Below are 16283 nucleotides of genomic sequence, written 5' to 3'. Positions count from 1 at the left end.
GCTGTGCACAAAGCCTCTTTTCCTTCCAGCAGACAAAGGGAACAAACCAAAACACACACAGGGCTTTGCACGAACCCAGTGTCCAGGAAGAGCTGGAGTGGAAGACACAGAGGCAGAGCAGGGGGAAATAAGGTCTCCTCCCACAAGGAGCCCAGTAGGATGCTGTGGGGCTCAGCCCCTCTGGCCACACAAGAGTCAGTTCAGCTCCATCTCTCCCTTCACACAAAGCCTTTTGTGCACCCCCTCCAGACTGCCCTCACCCAGACAGACACAGCACTGTCTTGTGGAAGGCCAGCTGGTTTTCTGGGCTGTCAGCAGGGGTGAAGACGATGACGGCAGCTCAGGCAACCCCACAACACTCAAATGCCACCAAGTCACGTGTGGAAAAGCACAGGCAGAGCAGAGAGAGCTGCTGCTGCCCACAGGGAAGGAAGGAAACCCAGGTGTGTGAGATGCTGGGATACTGCCACTTCCCAACCACAATTATCACTGCTACCTGGGACTCCTTGTGCTTCATGGCAGTCAGAGCACTGCTCTCACGGGCAACTCCAAGTGGACAGCCATAACAAGACATACAAATTCCCCACAGTGCCCTCAGGTCCTGATGTGTATCCTTTGGGCTGGCACTGAGGACTGAAGAAGAGGAACTGGCAATGCTGGGGACAGGCAATGTCATCCCCAGCCCCCTGCAACCTGCCTTCATGACAGACATAGCAGCAGGGAGGAGAGGCAGAGGACATGGTTTTTGTACAGAAGAGGAAGGATGGGTATAGCCACCCTCTGCCCCAAAGATCCCAAAACTGTCTCACCTACCCAAAGCTTATCTTCTTTCCCCTTTCCAAATGGACCACCAAGAGTATTCTAGCGGAAGGTGTCCCTGCCCTTGGCAGGAGGGTTGGAACTAGTTCTTTAAGGTCCCTTCCAACTCAAACCATTCTGTGATTCAGAGATAACATTCTGCCTTGCTGGACCCACCAGCCTTACAGGAGTACACAACACCAACCCAGCTGCAAACCATCTCCCTGGTTTATGCATGGGGAAACTGAGTCACAGAAAAGCCTCCTTTGCTCTTGGACCTCACTGGATGCAGACAAACTTGGACCTGAGTGCAGCAGGTCTCCCTGGCACCCTAGAGGCTCACAATATCAGGACAGGGTAAATAAATAAGTGCTGTTGGGGAGAGGAGATGTCGACTGGGCTTGACAGCCTTGGTGAAGGGCGCGCTGTGCATTTTTAGGGACACCTGAGAGCAGGGATGGTAGGAAGCAGCGTTGCAAGGGGATGGGTGCACTTACTTTGGGTCGCTTCCACTGGATGCCCTGAATCCTTGACTTGTAGAAGAGCGAGTCGTCGTTGGCGGGGAAGAGCGGGTCCTCGAAGAGCTGCTTCCGCCGCTGGCACTCCTTCTTCAGAGAGGCGTAGCGCTGGTTCTCGTAGGGCTTCACTGAGGAAAACATCCTTCCCCACCGGCTCTGGAGGACAGGCAGAGCAGCAATGAGACGGGGCACGGTCTGCCCAGGGACACCCAGTCCTCCTCTGCCCTTCCTGAGTGGCAGCACCAAGACATCGTGGCTGAAGACAACCACCTCTGAGCCCAAGTGTCCCTTGTTGATCCGTCAGGGTTGGGACTCCCATTTACCCCCCAAGCCGGCCAAATGACACCAAACCAGGCATAGCAGCCAATAATAACTGATGCCCTGCTTCTCAACAAATTTGTAACTCATTTGGGAAAAACACAGCCCTCAGAGGCAAAGGAGGAAAAGACACCCCCTGCAAGACGGGTGTGCGCGGCTGTGGGGGCTGAGCCCTATCCAGAACACCCGCACCACGGAGCCTCAACTCACAAAACTGTGCCTGTCATGATTCTGTCAGAGACACCAATTTCTCAGCAGACTTTATCAGATCAGGTTTTAATTAAAAAAAAGGTCTCCTGGCAGAGCACCGCCTGTTTCTGGATTAATTATTCTTTCCTGACAAGCGTCTTGCTTCCAGGGCAGAGATGCACAGTCCAGACAACAGCAGGAAACCATTGCTCAAATGCCCCCCAGAGAGAAATCAGCACCTCTCCGTCAGTGCTCCATCACCCCTGCCTTTTGGTCACTGGGTACCAACCCCTTTGCTCAGGCACAAGGAAAAGGGGTGCTCTGCACAATTCCCCACTACCTAATCACAGACTTCTTCCAGAACTCCTTCCGTAAGGTTTCTCTGTATTTATTTATAACAGCCATGTACAACCCTTATCTCTCCCCAAAATGGGATGTCCTTTTTCAAAAGCTGGACATTAGTGACCTCAGTCTGGAAATATCTAGTGTGGTTTCCTAAAGAAATGGGAATGTGTGTGCTACGTAACCATGGAAGCATGGAATCACTCAGGTCAGAAAGGACCTCTAAGGTCACCTATGCCAACAGTTAACCCAGCAGTGCCAAGCCCAGCACTAAAGCACGCTCCTAAGTGACACAATCCCAGCTTTAGTCTCCAACATGATAAAACTAAGGGTGCCCCATCCAGTGGGGGGATGCATCCAGCAAGCTGACCTCTCATCCCTCCTAGTGAGACATACAGAAACCACGTGCTTGCTGTGGTATCACAGCACGTGGGGGGATAATGAACTTGTGATAATGGCTAATTGGAAACAGCTAATTTCTAAACACCCAAAATCCCAAGGATTATTTGATCACTGATGGTTGGCACCAATTTAAGCAGCAGTTAATGAACCACTAGGATTAGCAGAAGGAAAGTAGGTGTCTGAGAGCTAAACTAATGCCCATTCTGATGCTCCAGGAGCACTGCCCACCCAGCCAGCCTTCTCTCCTCTGGGAGAGACAAAAACACTTCACTTATGGAAAGCTGAAGAGCAAAGCACAGGTTTTAATTGACAACATTTATCAGCTTGATTAGCAGCACAAGTGCTCATCACTCAGAGCTTAAGTGAACCCAAAATAATCCCCTTGCTGGCTGCTCCACAGGTCTGTGCTACTGAGGAGGAATTGCAAAAGCAGCTCGTGGGGATTTTCTCCCTCCCTTCAGTACCAGATGCTTTGTAGCATCCCAGATGATACAGAGGCCCAAGTGCATCACCTGCCCTTAAAATAAATGGCCTGATATAAACCCCCAAATAATACACCAAATTTACTCCTTGTGGAAAGGCTGACAGCCTCATTGAGCAGGCAGGGAATGCACCCAGTAGTCCAACCCACCCTGCTAGGAGAGCCAGGGAAGGCACTGGCCTTCAGATCTCCAGCAGAGGAAGGGGTGAAAAAAGGGATTTACCCAGGGAGGTCTTGGGGACATGTGGCACTGAAGAAGCTGCTTTTGAGTGACAGTGAGGCCGAGACCTTCACAGTGACAGCACTCAATGCTAAAGAGAGACACGGGGAAAGCAGCAGTGCTGGGAAAGGATGGTTGGCAACCACCTTCTGCAGGAATACAAGAGAGAGGAGAGGAGGAAGGTGCTGTTAGCTGACATGCAAGATGAATTGCTTGGACTGATGCATGAACTGGGCTGAGAGACACGAGAGGGTATTTCCATGGGAGTTTGTGCAGAAAGAGCCAGCGAGATTAGGAAGGGAGCCCGGAAGGGAGGGGAGGAGGGAGGTCTGGTGCCTTTCTAAAAGCCATGCTCAAGTTAAAGGCAGGAGTTTTGGGTTTGATGTAGGAGATGCTGGATGCTTCTCTGCAGCCTGTACCGTGGCCAAGGGCTGGCACTTGGCTGCTCATTCATAAAATTACTGCTACACCCTGCAGCTTGGAGCTGTGCTTTCCAGTGATCCCTGCAACACTGACTTTCACAAGACACCCTGTGCAACGTCCATCCCTATGAGAACAGGATGGCAGTCATCTCAGCCAAGGAGTTCCAGCCTTTCTGATGCCCAGATCTGCCTGGAAGTTGCCCTGCTATCCCACCCTACAGTGACTGTCACCTTGCCAGCCATCTGTCCTCGCTGCAGGGCTACTCTCACATGACAGCCTGTAGATGGATTTGAGTTGCAAAGGAAATGCCAAGCAGAAGGGGAAGGGACACTGTTCAGGATCATTTAGAAAAACAAACAAATAATAAATAAAACACCTTGCAAAATAATTAAAAGGAAGGGGCAGAGGGAATGTTCTTAGGGCAGTGTTAAAATTCATTACTCTCTCTAATTTGCAGCATTTCATGCTTACCAGGCTGAACTTCACCTCTGCCACATTAAAATGCCCAAAGGCTGTCTAATTACATTTTGCCTTCTTGGAGCAAGTTCAGATGCTCCAGGAGCGCAGGAACTGGGTGTTTTCATGCCTGATTTGAATTAACAACTCTACACTTGCATATGCATGTGTTTGCCTGTGAGCAGGGAGGGGGATCTGCACTCACCACTCTTAGCATGAATTTTTATAAACAGTGCTCTGATCCCAACCTCAGTCCTGCCATGAAGGAGTTAAACAAAAAGCACTTTGTTGGAAGACCGAGCCAGACTTATGACTCAGGGGTGTTGTGGACTCCCCTTTTCACCTCCAGCATCATCCAGGTGCTCTAGCTCCTGCCAGCTGGGAACAGTCATGGCTCTAAGAACTGCAACAGGGAGAAGGATTGAAAGTGTTTGCACTGGCCAGGACCAAACACCTGCTGAAAGGCTCTTCCCTCCTCCCCTCCAAACATCTTCCTCTCCTTGCCTTCCAGCTCAGAGGCTGTCGGGTTGCTGGCATGGGCTCACCAAGCTTGTGCCACGCAAGGCTGCAGCCTGGCCAGGAGCAAAGCCTCCTTGCCTGTACATCCTACAGCTGCCTGCCTCCAGGTCAGACAAAACACTTTGTTCCAAAGGACAGGACCTGCTGCCCTTCAGCTCCATTCCCCCTCAACAGGAGAGGGCTTTGATATCACATTGCAAAAGCACCGGATCAGCCAAGGAGAAGATGAAGCAGGAACCAGGCATGTGGTTGCACAGCCCTCAACCAGGTGCAATGCTATGGGGCTCAGCAGTGGCATGTTCAGAGCAGCAGGCAGGCTTTTTATAAATATGTTATTTAAATAATTTTTTACAGCCTCCTTGGGTGTTTCTATTGACAGACATGTGGCAACACCAGGGTTATCCTCTCACCTACCAACACAAAAGTCCAGCTCAGCAGAGGAAACCCTGCTGATCCAAGGAGAGCTTTACACACCATTTCTCCAGGGCCCAGAGAAGAAGAAGAAGCAGCTGAATTACCACTCACTGTTTGCAGTGAACATAAGATAAGCACTCCACACCTCTTGGCCAATAACTCCATGCCAACCATGAACAAAAAAGCCTCAAGTCATCTTAGAATCATAGAATGGTTTGGGTTGGAAGGGACCTTCAAGATGCTCTAGTTCCAACCCTCCTCACACAGCTCCTCTGGGCAACCTGTGCCATTCCCAAAGGCCTTTCCCACTGCCAGCTGTGCATGCACCTGGTTTTGCTTTGGACCCCAAATGGCACGGCCCAGAGCCAGCAGCACAGTGCAGCATCCTGCATTAGCAGTGCCCACAGGGAGGGGAAGCTGAAACCGCACCGATGGAAATTAGAAAACAAGACATCATTTCTTCTCAAATTGACTGTGGTTAACCAGGGAAGCTAATTCCCATGGGAAGTTACAGGTAGCTCGTGTCCAGATGTTTTTGAGCGCAGTTGGACATCTTTACAGAGCAGCTGCTTTAGCCAAAATGCGAATTACTGAACATTTACCGTGGTTACTTGCTGAAACAAAACTGTTGAAGAACAGAGCACCGAATATCCCCTTCTGGCCTTTATCTCTTTTCTTCATCAGGTTCTCATTTAAGAGCTAATGGTGAAATAATAATTTTCACTCTTAATTATGTTTATATCAAGCTCTGATTTTAATCAGTGATTTGCTACAGCACAGATGGCATCCAAATCAGGACACCTTAACACGGCACCTTTCAGCCTGAGGGTTACTTTTGCATGAGCAACCACAGGGAATAGCTGCTCCCCCTCAGAAACTCAGAGTGGTGGATTTAGCCCCAAAAAACATCCTGATAGGGCTAAGGGCTGTTTGTTCTAAGTGAGTAAACCCTCTGGCTTTTTGCAAGCATATAAGTAGAGCAAATGCTCCCTGATGAATCCTCCTCCTCCATGAAGCAGGAAAAAGCATCACTCTGCAGAGATCCTGGTCCCTTCTGCAAAGCACTCCAAGTCCTGCAAAGGAAGTTGCTGTCTAACAGCTGGCTATTACTGAAAATAAACTAAAAAAAAAAATGTCCTTTTGACAAGGGCATGTAGTGATAGGACAATCTGGAATGGCTTAAACTGAAAGGGAGTAGGTTTAGATTTGATATCAGGAAGAAATTCTTCAATGTGAGGGTGCTGAGACCCTGGCACAGGTTGTCTGGCGAAGCTGTGGATGCCCCATCCCTGGAAGTGTTCCAGGCCAGGCTGGATGGGGCTCTGAGCACCCTGGTCTAGTGGAGGGTGTCCCTGCCCATGGCAGGGGGTTGGAACTGGATGATCTTTAAGGTACTTCCAACCCAAACCGTTCTGCAGTTGTATGAATCAAGAGCAATAAGAGCAATCTTTCATTAAAAAGTGCATTTGCACCCGGGCCAGGGAAAGGGCAGGGTCACACATCCTGGCAGAAAGCTGCTGCAAGTGACTCCATATCACCAAAGCATGCCTGGCTGTCAGCATCTGCACAAAATCAACTGGAGATAAGATGTCACATTTGGAGGCTGTTTCCGGCAATGCACAGTGATCTTTATCACACTTGCTCTATTTCCTCTGGATCTCTTTCCACCAGAACATCACTCCTTTACTGCTTAACAGCAAGATGACAGCACAGGGAGAGACACAGCCAGTCAGCAGGTCTGCATGCATGGATTGGGATATTTTGTTCCTGGGAAGGCCAGGGTTAACAGGGGGGATCCTTGAACACCCATCTCCTTTAGGAGCCAGCGGGGTGTGCTGACCAGGAGCTCCCTTTCTGCTTGGATGACTCACACTGGGACAGAGGCCTTTGACTGGGGAGTTCCTCATTCCTTGCAGCTATGAGTCACCATTTGCAAAGACAGTCAGATGTTGGAGCTGCAGGAGAACAGGCAGCCCCACACTGGGAACACCCTCATGACCCTGTGCTGGCTCCAGCTCTGCCTGGCCACAGCTCTGCACACAAATGGAGCTTGTGGCACCAGCCAGACCAGCCCTTCCCTGAGCACAGGCTCTAAGATCAGATGGGACCAGGATGCGTGTCTGAAAGCATCCTGACACAGGAAGGAGTAACAAGCTCAAAGCAAAGCTGGTGGAAGCTTCTCCCACTGGATCAGAAAATGCAGGAGGCTGGAGGGATGCAGGAATAGCAGGGAAAAGAATGAAACAACAGCAAAAGGTGGTGACAAAGAGATAGACCCAAGAGGAGTGGAAAGAGCAAGGCAGTAACATGCCAGGATGCAGCCTGAGGGAAAGCAGAGATGTGCTGAATATATTCACCACTCAGGCTCCAGCTCAGCCCAATCTCCTTGTGCTTTGGGGAGAATGCAGAAGCTAAGTTTTGGCTTCCTTCCTCATGCTGTTTGGTCCCTCACCCAGCATTACTGCTTGTGTCATCTTAGGCTTGTTTCCCAGGCCACAGCAGGGTTAAAAACCCTTGGAGATCACCAGGAGTTGCAGGACAAGTAACAAAAGGTGAATTAATAGGCTCTGCCAATGCCAAGTCCCTCATGCCTCAGCACACCCTGACCCTGGTTAATAATTGTAAGGGGCAGCCCTGGGCCAGCAACACCAAAGCACTCCCAAGCTCACTCAGCAGCCAGTGCAGCTTCCAAAAAAACACCTTTGTGCGGGAGAAGGAGGAACCTTCTCCAGCACATGACAGTGCTCATGCAGAGCCGGTTTTCAGGCACTGGAAAAATACAGCCTAGGAAGAGCAGACTCACACACACAGAACTGAGCCACCTGCACCCATGGTCATCCAGACACACGGCTCCTGCCTAGCCCAGGAGGGCTGTCGCCCCACGTGAGGATCATGTTGAACACAAACCACACACCCCATGAGGTTACAGAGATGTTTTGCCCTTCTCAGCATCCATTCTGATCGCCAGAAGAGGAGGGGAGAGGATGCTGTCTTAGCAGGTTTGGACTGAGAACGTGTTTTTATTATTTATTCAGCATTTCTAATTGAACAGCTAGAGCTGCTCCTTTTAAATCCAGTCACACTGACTCCACCAGGAACCTTGCAACACATCAATACACTCACACTGGTTTTCTTGCCAGCTGGGCAAAAAAATTATGGTCTAAAGGCAGGCCTGTACCTTTATGAGGTGGAAAGAGGGAAGGACTAGGACGGAAGAGTAACAGGGCATTGCTTGATGTAGCCATGTGAGCCTTTTTCTTGGGCATTATGGGTGACAGAGGTGTTTATTTAAGAGGTTGAGGAGCAGGAAAATCCATTCAGAAAACTCATCATTAGTGCAGATAAAATGCAGCACGTCTCCATGCAAATGCTCTGCCTTCAATAGCTCCTGCAGCCTCTGGGATGATTAAAGCAATTGAACTTCAAATGAGGAATTCGGGAGGAGCAGCAGAGATAACGGGGCTGCAGCTACTCTGTAGGAGGGTGAGGAGAGGCAGCTGGATCCTCCAGATCATCCCTCCCAGGCTAGCTGTGATGTTTGTCCTTCTGGCTGACCCAGAGCATCCTTCCTGCAGCTTCAGCCCTGACCACTCCAGAGCATGCCCTATCTCCCTCTGGGAGTGCTCAAGGAGAGGATGGATGGGCTGTGTGGGACATGTCCTTGCTCAGGGCAGAGCACTGGAATGAGATGGTCTTCAAGTACCCTTCCAATCCAAACCATTCTGTCATTCTATAGCGACACCATCCCCAAGGTAATGCGTTTCTTCTCTCTCCATCATTCCTTGCTGCAGGCAGAGCCCAAAACTCCATCCCTACAGAGGCCCAGAGGTACAACCAAGTCCTTCAGGTCTCCTCTTGAGAGCTCCTGGCCGTTCCCAGAAATGTATCCCTTGACTTGATAGGAACATCTCCTGCAATTCCAGATGATGTGGGTATCCCAAATGATTCTGACAATAGTCTCCACACCACAGGTTTCACCCCAGTCCTACAGCTGCTGGCCTCAAGTCAGGTCTCAAACCTCTGCCAAGACTCCCAGCTTTTGCTAACAAACCATTTTAGGATTTTCTCTTTGCCTGACCCAAACCTGAATAAAAGCACCAAGGCACTCTGTGAAAAAGTCCAAGAAGGCACAAAGCCCACCTCAGACTTGGGTCCTCCCTGCTCAGTTTTCTCTTTGATAGACCCTGAACCCACTTGCCAGTCACTTCCCAAAACCCACATCCTATAAATTCCAAAGTCACAACAACAAATATCAGACCACACCTGGGTACTGACTGATAAGAACATTCTCCTTGACTGTAAAATTTTCAGGATCGACCAACAAAATCTGCTGGTTTTAAATTTAATTTTACCTCATTTTCTCTCTCCATCTTAACTGAATTTTTCTTACTGTGACTATTCTAAAGCATCACAAGCACAAAAGTAATATTTGAAGGCTTGCAGCAATTGATAGTGCTACTACTTTTGAGCAGGTCTCAGGCAGATTGGACCTCCTCAAATCTGTGAGATTAATTAGAAATCCTTGTTACTGGATCCACTCAGTTCTTACAAGCTGAAAGGTCTGAATGTAAGTTCCCACTGTCTGAATTTGAGCTCTTCAAACTGTTTCTGCCTTGGATGCTTCAACTCCCAGCTTTTCCCCCTAGTATTCCTTCATTTCAGCAGCGCTGCCCTTCTCTAAACACAGAGGTGAGAGTTTGCCATACAATCCCTGGAGCAGAAAGGCTGATGCTTTCTCCTGGCAGGGACTGGACATAAGCTTTCCCCCTCCTTCAGAGAGATGGATACAGGTCACAATGCTGGGCACTGCATCCACTCTGTGTTCCACATCTTAGAGTAATGGAATGGTTTGGTGGGAAGGGATCTTAAAAGTCATGAAGTCCAACACCTTCCGCCATGGACAGGTACACCTCCCACTTTTCAGATGAGGATTCCTCCTCTAACGAAGACCTATGGCTTTGTTGCAGCCCAGCAAGGCTGGTGCTTGCTCCTGCTGCCATGCCTGGCAGCCAGATCCATCGCCCTGCTCTCACCCAAACAAAAATGCCCACCACTGCTCCGAGGTCTGTCTGGATCCTCTGCATGGCCTGGCCTGTCTTCAGGAGGAAGCTCAGAGCATGTTGCTAACCCATGCTGGGCAGCAAGCAGGAGAGTGTGGGCTGAGCAGACCGCTCTGGGATCAGGACTAAGCCCCCTCCTCCTCTCTCAGACCCACCCTGCCACAAGTCCTTGCTCTGCATCTCTTCAGCCACTCTGATGCTGCAGCAGCTCCGAGCTGGAGCAGCGAGTCTCGGAGCGTGTATGAGGTGCACACTGTGACACAGGCAGGAGTTTCACTCCCCTGCACGGGACAGGACCCTGGCACAGCCCTGTGTTAGGTGCAATAAATCACCACTCTCCTGCTCCTGCATGAAGACCTGCCAGGATCCAAAGGCGACACTGGCTGGGCGGGCAGCCAGTGGCTGCCATCCCCATCCTGCGCTCATGCAGCAGTGGCAGTCTGGCTCTGAAAAAGTAGAGTTTGCAGCTTTAGCTTTTATCAAATCAAGGCTTCCCTTTGCTCTGCAGAGAAATCACCTCCCTTAATCACCCCGAAGCAATTCTCACAGTATTTACACATGCTCAGACAACTGGTAGGACCCGCTCTTCAAGGATTTGGGAGCAACAAGCCTGCAAACATTTCATAGGAAGCTTTTGATTACCAGGGTGTGCCTCAGAAAACATAAAACAAATTAACCCCAAACCCAGAGAGACAAACAGACATGCATCCTTCGTCTCTATACAGGACAGGAGGAAATGGTGGAACAGCCCAGGAGGGGCTGTGAAGGGATGAAGTAAACCAAAGCCACCTGCATCCTGCACCATGGAGTCAGGGAAGCTCAAACCAGTGGAAATGTGATGAAAGCTGGGATGGAGGGTGCTTGCTGCAAGGGAGGGATGCCTTTTGTCACCCAGAGAAATCATTGGATGGATTATTTGGAGATGTAACAAAACCAACACCAGCAACAAGCACAAAAACACGGTACATCATGATTTAAGGGAAGGTAATGCAGGAGCAGAGCTGGAGCTTGGCCCTTTCCACCAGGAGCTCAGAGAGAGCTGCTGCTGCCTGTCATGCTGTAGCTGCATGGGAAGCAATATTCTGGGTACCTTTCCTGATGGCAAAAGCATGGCTCTGCCCTGGTCTGCCACAGCCCTGTTTGATAGCCATGTCTAGGTCACAGGATAAACCTTGAAGGAATCAACCAGGGCTGCAGTCTCCCTCACGTAAGGATGAGCTGCAGCCAGGCTAGGAGAAAAGTTTATATAATCATGGAACCACAGAATGGTTTGGGTTGGAAAAGACCTTACAGATGATCCAGTTCCAACCCCTCTGCCATGAGACATCTTTCACTAGACCAGGTTGCTCAAAGCCCCATCAAACCTGGCCTTGAACACTGCTGAGGATGGGGCATCCACAGCTTTATTGGGTGACCTGTGCCAGTGCCTCAACATCCTCACCGGAAAGAATTTCTTCCTGCCATCTAATCTAAACCTGCCCTCTCTCAGTTTGAAGCCATTCCCCCTTGTCCTATCTCTCCATGCCCTTGTAAAAAGTCTCAGCTCTCTTGTAGCCCCTTTATGTTCTGGAATGTGCTCTAAGTTCTCCTTGAAACCCTTCTCTTCTCCAGGCTGAATAATTCCAACTCCCTCAGCCTGTTTTCATAGTGGAGGTGCTCCAGCCCTCTGACTGTCCTCATGGCCTCTCCAGGTGTCTTTCCAACGTGTCTGTCTTCTGCTGGGGGCTGTGAACAGCTGGGAAAGTCCCTGCACGGTATGGAGAAGGAGCCCTCTCCCACAAATCATTTCAGAGCTTCATATTAAGGTTTCCAGCCTCCCAGCATGGGGCAGACTTTAGGTGGTTGGGATGCTTTACAGTCCCCTCTCCCTTTAACCTTGGTTCCCAATGGATGGAAGTCACAGGACAGGAGGGAACAGAGCTGATGCTCAGATGGATGGTGGAGTGACTAAAACTGGTCATTTCTGCACAAGGGCAAACCAAGGGGCAGGGAGAGCTTTTCTCTGCCAGAAGAGTATTTTAAGGCAAAATGCATCAAAGTGTTATTGAACTGGGACACAAAAGCTGCAGGCAGGGGCTTAGGAGCTCAGTCCAGCCCCTCTGAAGGGCTGGACCAGGCCCAAAGGAGCCAGGCTCTGACCTAGATGCTGCAAACCCCGCGGGCTCCCAGCACGGCTTTGCAGGGGTATCATCTGTCACATCTCCAGTCCAGGAAGATCCCCAAAGCATGAGGATCTGCAATATTGGCTGAAAAACCAATGCATCACACAGAAAAGCAAAAACTGTGAAGTCTCCTTGGCCACAGAGTAGAGCAGAAAGGGTTTTTTCCCAGAGACGATGAAAAACTCAATGGCAACCATTCCTATTTCCCTCCACCTCAGGAAGTCACCCCTATGTCAAAGGGGTGCCTCCTACCCTGCAAGCGAATTTAGTAGGAATAAGCTATGGATGAAAATTCTCCGTGGTGAGAAAGGGAGAGCTCAGAGCAGGTAAAGGGTTAACGCAGCCAGACAGATGCTCGACTGGTGAAAAACGTAGCTTCCATGAAGCCACTGGGTCTGTGTCCATTTTCTGCAGTGCCCAGAGCCTGGCCCTTTCTCCCTGGGTAATCAGCTGGAAGTGAGCGGAGCGGAGTGATCACCGCCCCCACTCCCCACCCGTGACAGTGCCCGCGGGGCCGGCAGATGCAGGAGCACCGTCTGGCCCCAGCAGGTCAGCACAAGCCCACTGCCCAGGCTCTGTGCCCCACAGCCCCTCAGAAGAGCAGTGAAGGAGAAGGCATGAAGACATAAGTAAGTGAAGGGTGCCCAAGCGTGCCCTGCACCGCCACGGCGCGAGCAGAGGACAACAAACACCTCTGGGTGGGCTGAGGAGGCTTCTCTGTGGAAGGGGTTTCACCTCTGGACATCTGCAGAGAAAGGACTTGACAACTCTGGAGAGGAGGAAGAGAGAGAGCGCCTGATCCCAGCCTTCAAGGCACAGCTGCATCCTTCTCCTTCTCTCTGTATTAACCTGATGCTGCCCTGCTTGGAGAAGGCATTACGAGAAGAATCTTGGCATCTCTGGACAGCCAAAAATATCCAATAATTAATGCACAAGCGTGAGCAGATTTAGAGGATGCACCCGTTCTTCATATCACCACACCCCAGCACGAATACTGTCTAAATTCCTCTTGGGATCAGAGCCAAAGCCTTTTTTAAAGCATGGATGCTTTGTTATTAATCTGTGCAGCAACCAGGAAAGGGAGAGATGGATTCATTTTTCTGAGGCATAATCAAAGACAAAAAATTATCTCAGCTGGGCATCATCTGCTTCATGGCTGGTCTGGTCCCACATCAGGAAGATGGTGAGACCTGCTTGGCTAACACAGCCCTTCCCAAAGGAGACACCAGGACAGGGTGTCTGGACCACAGAGTCCTGGCCTCCTACACTGACAAATGCTAAGACCTCCTTATATCACAACCAAGCACCTTGCAAGAGAGGTGATGTGCTCTAATTCACACTCTCCTACTCTCCTCTGATGTGACACAGTTGCAGAGCCTCTAGACAAGCCTCCTAAGCCGAAGGGAATGAATTCACACCCCAGCACCAGCACTGCCCGCAGTTTAAATCGCTCTTCTGCCTGCCTGGAGCTCACCCCTTGGATATATTTGGAGTCAGCAAGCACATCCTCTCTCTGCCTTTGTTTCGCTGGGCTTGGCTTTTATAGCGTCGTATAATAGCTCTCCATCCCTCTGAGCAGCTTCAGAGCCCTTTTCCCTGCACCTGCTCCAGGCTGAGTTAATCCCTCTCAAGCTCCAGATCGAAGAGCCTGGTCCTTCCACGTTAACTCTTCCGTACCCATGTCCCACAAACACACTCTGCCTGTCTCCTTTTGCTTGTATGCAACACTCCCGGGGGCATCCAGGACCAAAACAGCCCTGAACCCCCAGTCTCAGCTATCCCAATACAATTCAATCTCTAAGCATAGCACAAAGTCCAGACACAGCGTGCCCCACTGTACAGGCTGGTGTACAACTTAGGGGCCAGCCCCATAGCCTGAGCTCAGCTGTTGCCCTCTGGCTGAGCATCTCATCCACCTCTCAGCTTGGTTTCGCAGGCGGATCTCAGCATGAAAAATGAGAATGAGCTCAGATCCTCCTTTAAAGGCTTTAAGCAGATTTAAGCTCTGTGCTGCGTGGGCTTAATCTGTCCAGCAGTGCCCTTTGTCACCTCCCCCAGCCCCCCCTGGTAGAAATCTTCTCCACTGACATACTCCCACATGCACCGTCTAAACTGCCAGCACATCCAGGTAAAGGAGACCTGGAGCATCTCCTTTCCCCAGAAATGAGAGCACAGCTACAGGTCAGTCCCCTTCTGTAATAGTTCTGGGTTTCCATCTTCCCCCACCCCAGAGACTTGAGAACACCCGTGGTAGTTGTCCATCACCAGCTGAAAGCTCCCTTGAACAGAAAATGCCACGGTGGACACAGCAGCTGGGCAGGGATTTTCCCGGGCTTGTGGCCATGTCAAAGCCACACCTAAGTCATTTCATACGGGGACTGGGGTGCTGATGACAGGAAGCAGGCTGGACTTGAGTCTGCCACAAACCTTAGTGCCTTGGTCACATCACTTTTCCCCTATTTCATGTGTCACTCCTTTGCAGATGGCATTATTCCTCCTGCGTGTCATCATGGTGTCCTTACAACATCACAAAGGGACTTGATTTCTACTCTGAGCAGGGCCTGCTAGAGCAAGCCCTGCTGGCTCCCTCAAAACCTGCTTTTCCTTTCGCTCATGACTTGATCCTTAATTCTGGTGCCAACAAGAAAGTTTTTCCCAACCAGTTCTGGCACATGGCTGCTGGCAAGCACCAGCCACCGAGTGAGCCAGCCCCCACGCACACAGCAGCACCTGTACACACTGCAGGAGAGGTTCAGACCTCACATCCCACTCCTAAGGGTACAAAAAGGGTTTCTGAAAGAGCATCTCTCACTCCCTCTTGGGTTTTACAACCCCACTGCCTGGGTCATGGGCTGGAGCTGAGCCCCAGGTGATTCACATGAAAGAATTGCTTAAATAAGCAGGAGGCAGCTGATGTTCCCAGGAAGAGCAGGGGGAAATAGAACCCACCAGGACAGATGTACCTGTAGCAATATGTTGCGCCAAGCAGGAGTAAGTGGTGAGCACTTTTATCAGGCTCTGCACTTCATCCATGCCTGACCCTGCTGCTTTTTCCCTGCCCTAGTCCCTGCTGCCCCAAGGATTCTGCCAACAGGTGATACCTGCTCTCACCTGCATGCCAAAATTTGTCCCTCCTCAATTCCTTGCTATCCTGAGCAGCAGGGCCAGCCAGGATCCCTGCACCTTGGGCTACCCACTCTCCATGTGCAGAGCAAGGGGTGAGAGATGCAGCTCCAGGGACCCTGTGTTGCCTTCCCTCCAGCGTAACAGCGGTTCAGCACGCTTGGAACCCAGGCTGACCCAGGCAGGAGGATCCCTCAAAGATAAGAGATGGGATGGAGATAAAAGGTGCCCTGGGGAAAGCCTGGAGCATGGTCCTTGCTGGATGCAGAAGACAAGCAGCTGAGGATTGAAGAACATTCTCCACCACACACTGAGCTCCCTGCTCTGCTTCCAGCTCCATTTGCCGTGGCTGCACTGCCCACCAAGCTCAGAGCTAGCACAGCATCCAGGCAGAAATGGTAACTGGGGATAAATAACTGGTAATATAGCCAAGCACGACACAGGCTGGATCTGCAGAGCCAGGAGTGCAGCCCACACTCACCTGCAGCTACCAGAGTGGGAGGCGAGGGATGGAAGACCAGAGCCACATCCAGTGGGACACCCTCTGCTAGGAAGCACCAAGCTGGTGTCTCAAGCTCAAAATAACATTATTCAGGAAGGGAGGAAAGACTGGGATTTGGGAAATCCAGATTAATTTCTCTGTTTGGAAACCCCAAAGCCATCATTCTCCTGCACCCCAGCAGCGAGTTAGCATTTCTTGAGAGCAGGAGCTCTCTCTCGCATTAACTTTCCAGGAGACTTTCTAAAAGCCCCTGCATTTGTCCCAAAAAAATGGAACAAAGAAAAATACTGAAACCTCAGGATTTTTTCTCTGCACAGAAATCCTGCCGCTCTCCAGCCAGCACCCAGGCCTCGGTG

The 16283-nt window shown here is 50.6% G+C and overlaps 1 protein-coding gene across 1 annotated transcript in view; it reads right to left on the bottom strand.

The window, feature by feature from the left end:
• The window catches only part of CAPN5 (calpain 5), a gene marked incomplete at its 3' end in the record, with an annotated part of 48971 nt that overhangs the window by 32114 nt on the left and 574 nt on the right, over nt 1-16283 (bottom strand). Inside the window, exon 2 of the mRNA XM_084200901.1 lies at nt 1296-1472. Coding sequence (XP_084057027.1) covers nt 1296-1457 — 162 coding nt within the window. The 5' untranslated portion in view covers nt 1458-1472. The remainder of the gene's footprint in view (nt 1-1295; nt 1473-16283) is intronic.

This window comes from Fringilla coelebs (assembly GCF_963513975.1).
Source record: "Fringilla coelebs genome assembly, chromosome: 2".
Taxonomy (NCBI): domain Eukaryota; kingdom Metazoa; phylum Chordata; class Aves; order Passeriformes; family Fringillidae; genus Fringilla; species Fringilla coelebs.
Note: the sequence above shows the minus strand (reverse complement) of the source record. Positions and strands in the feature narration are given on the sequence as shown.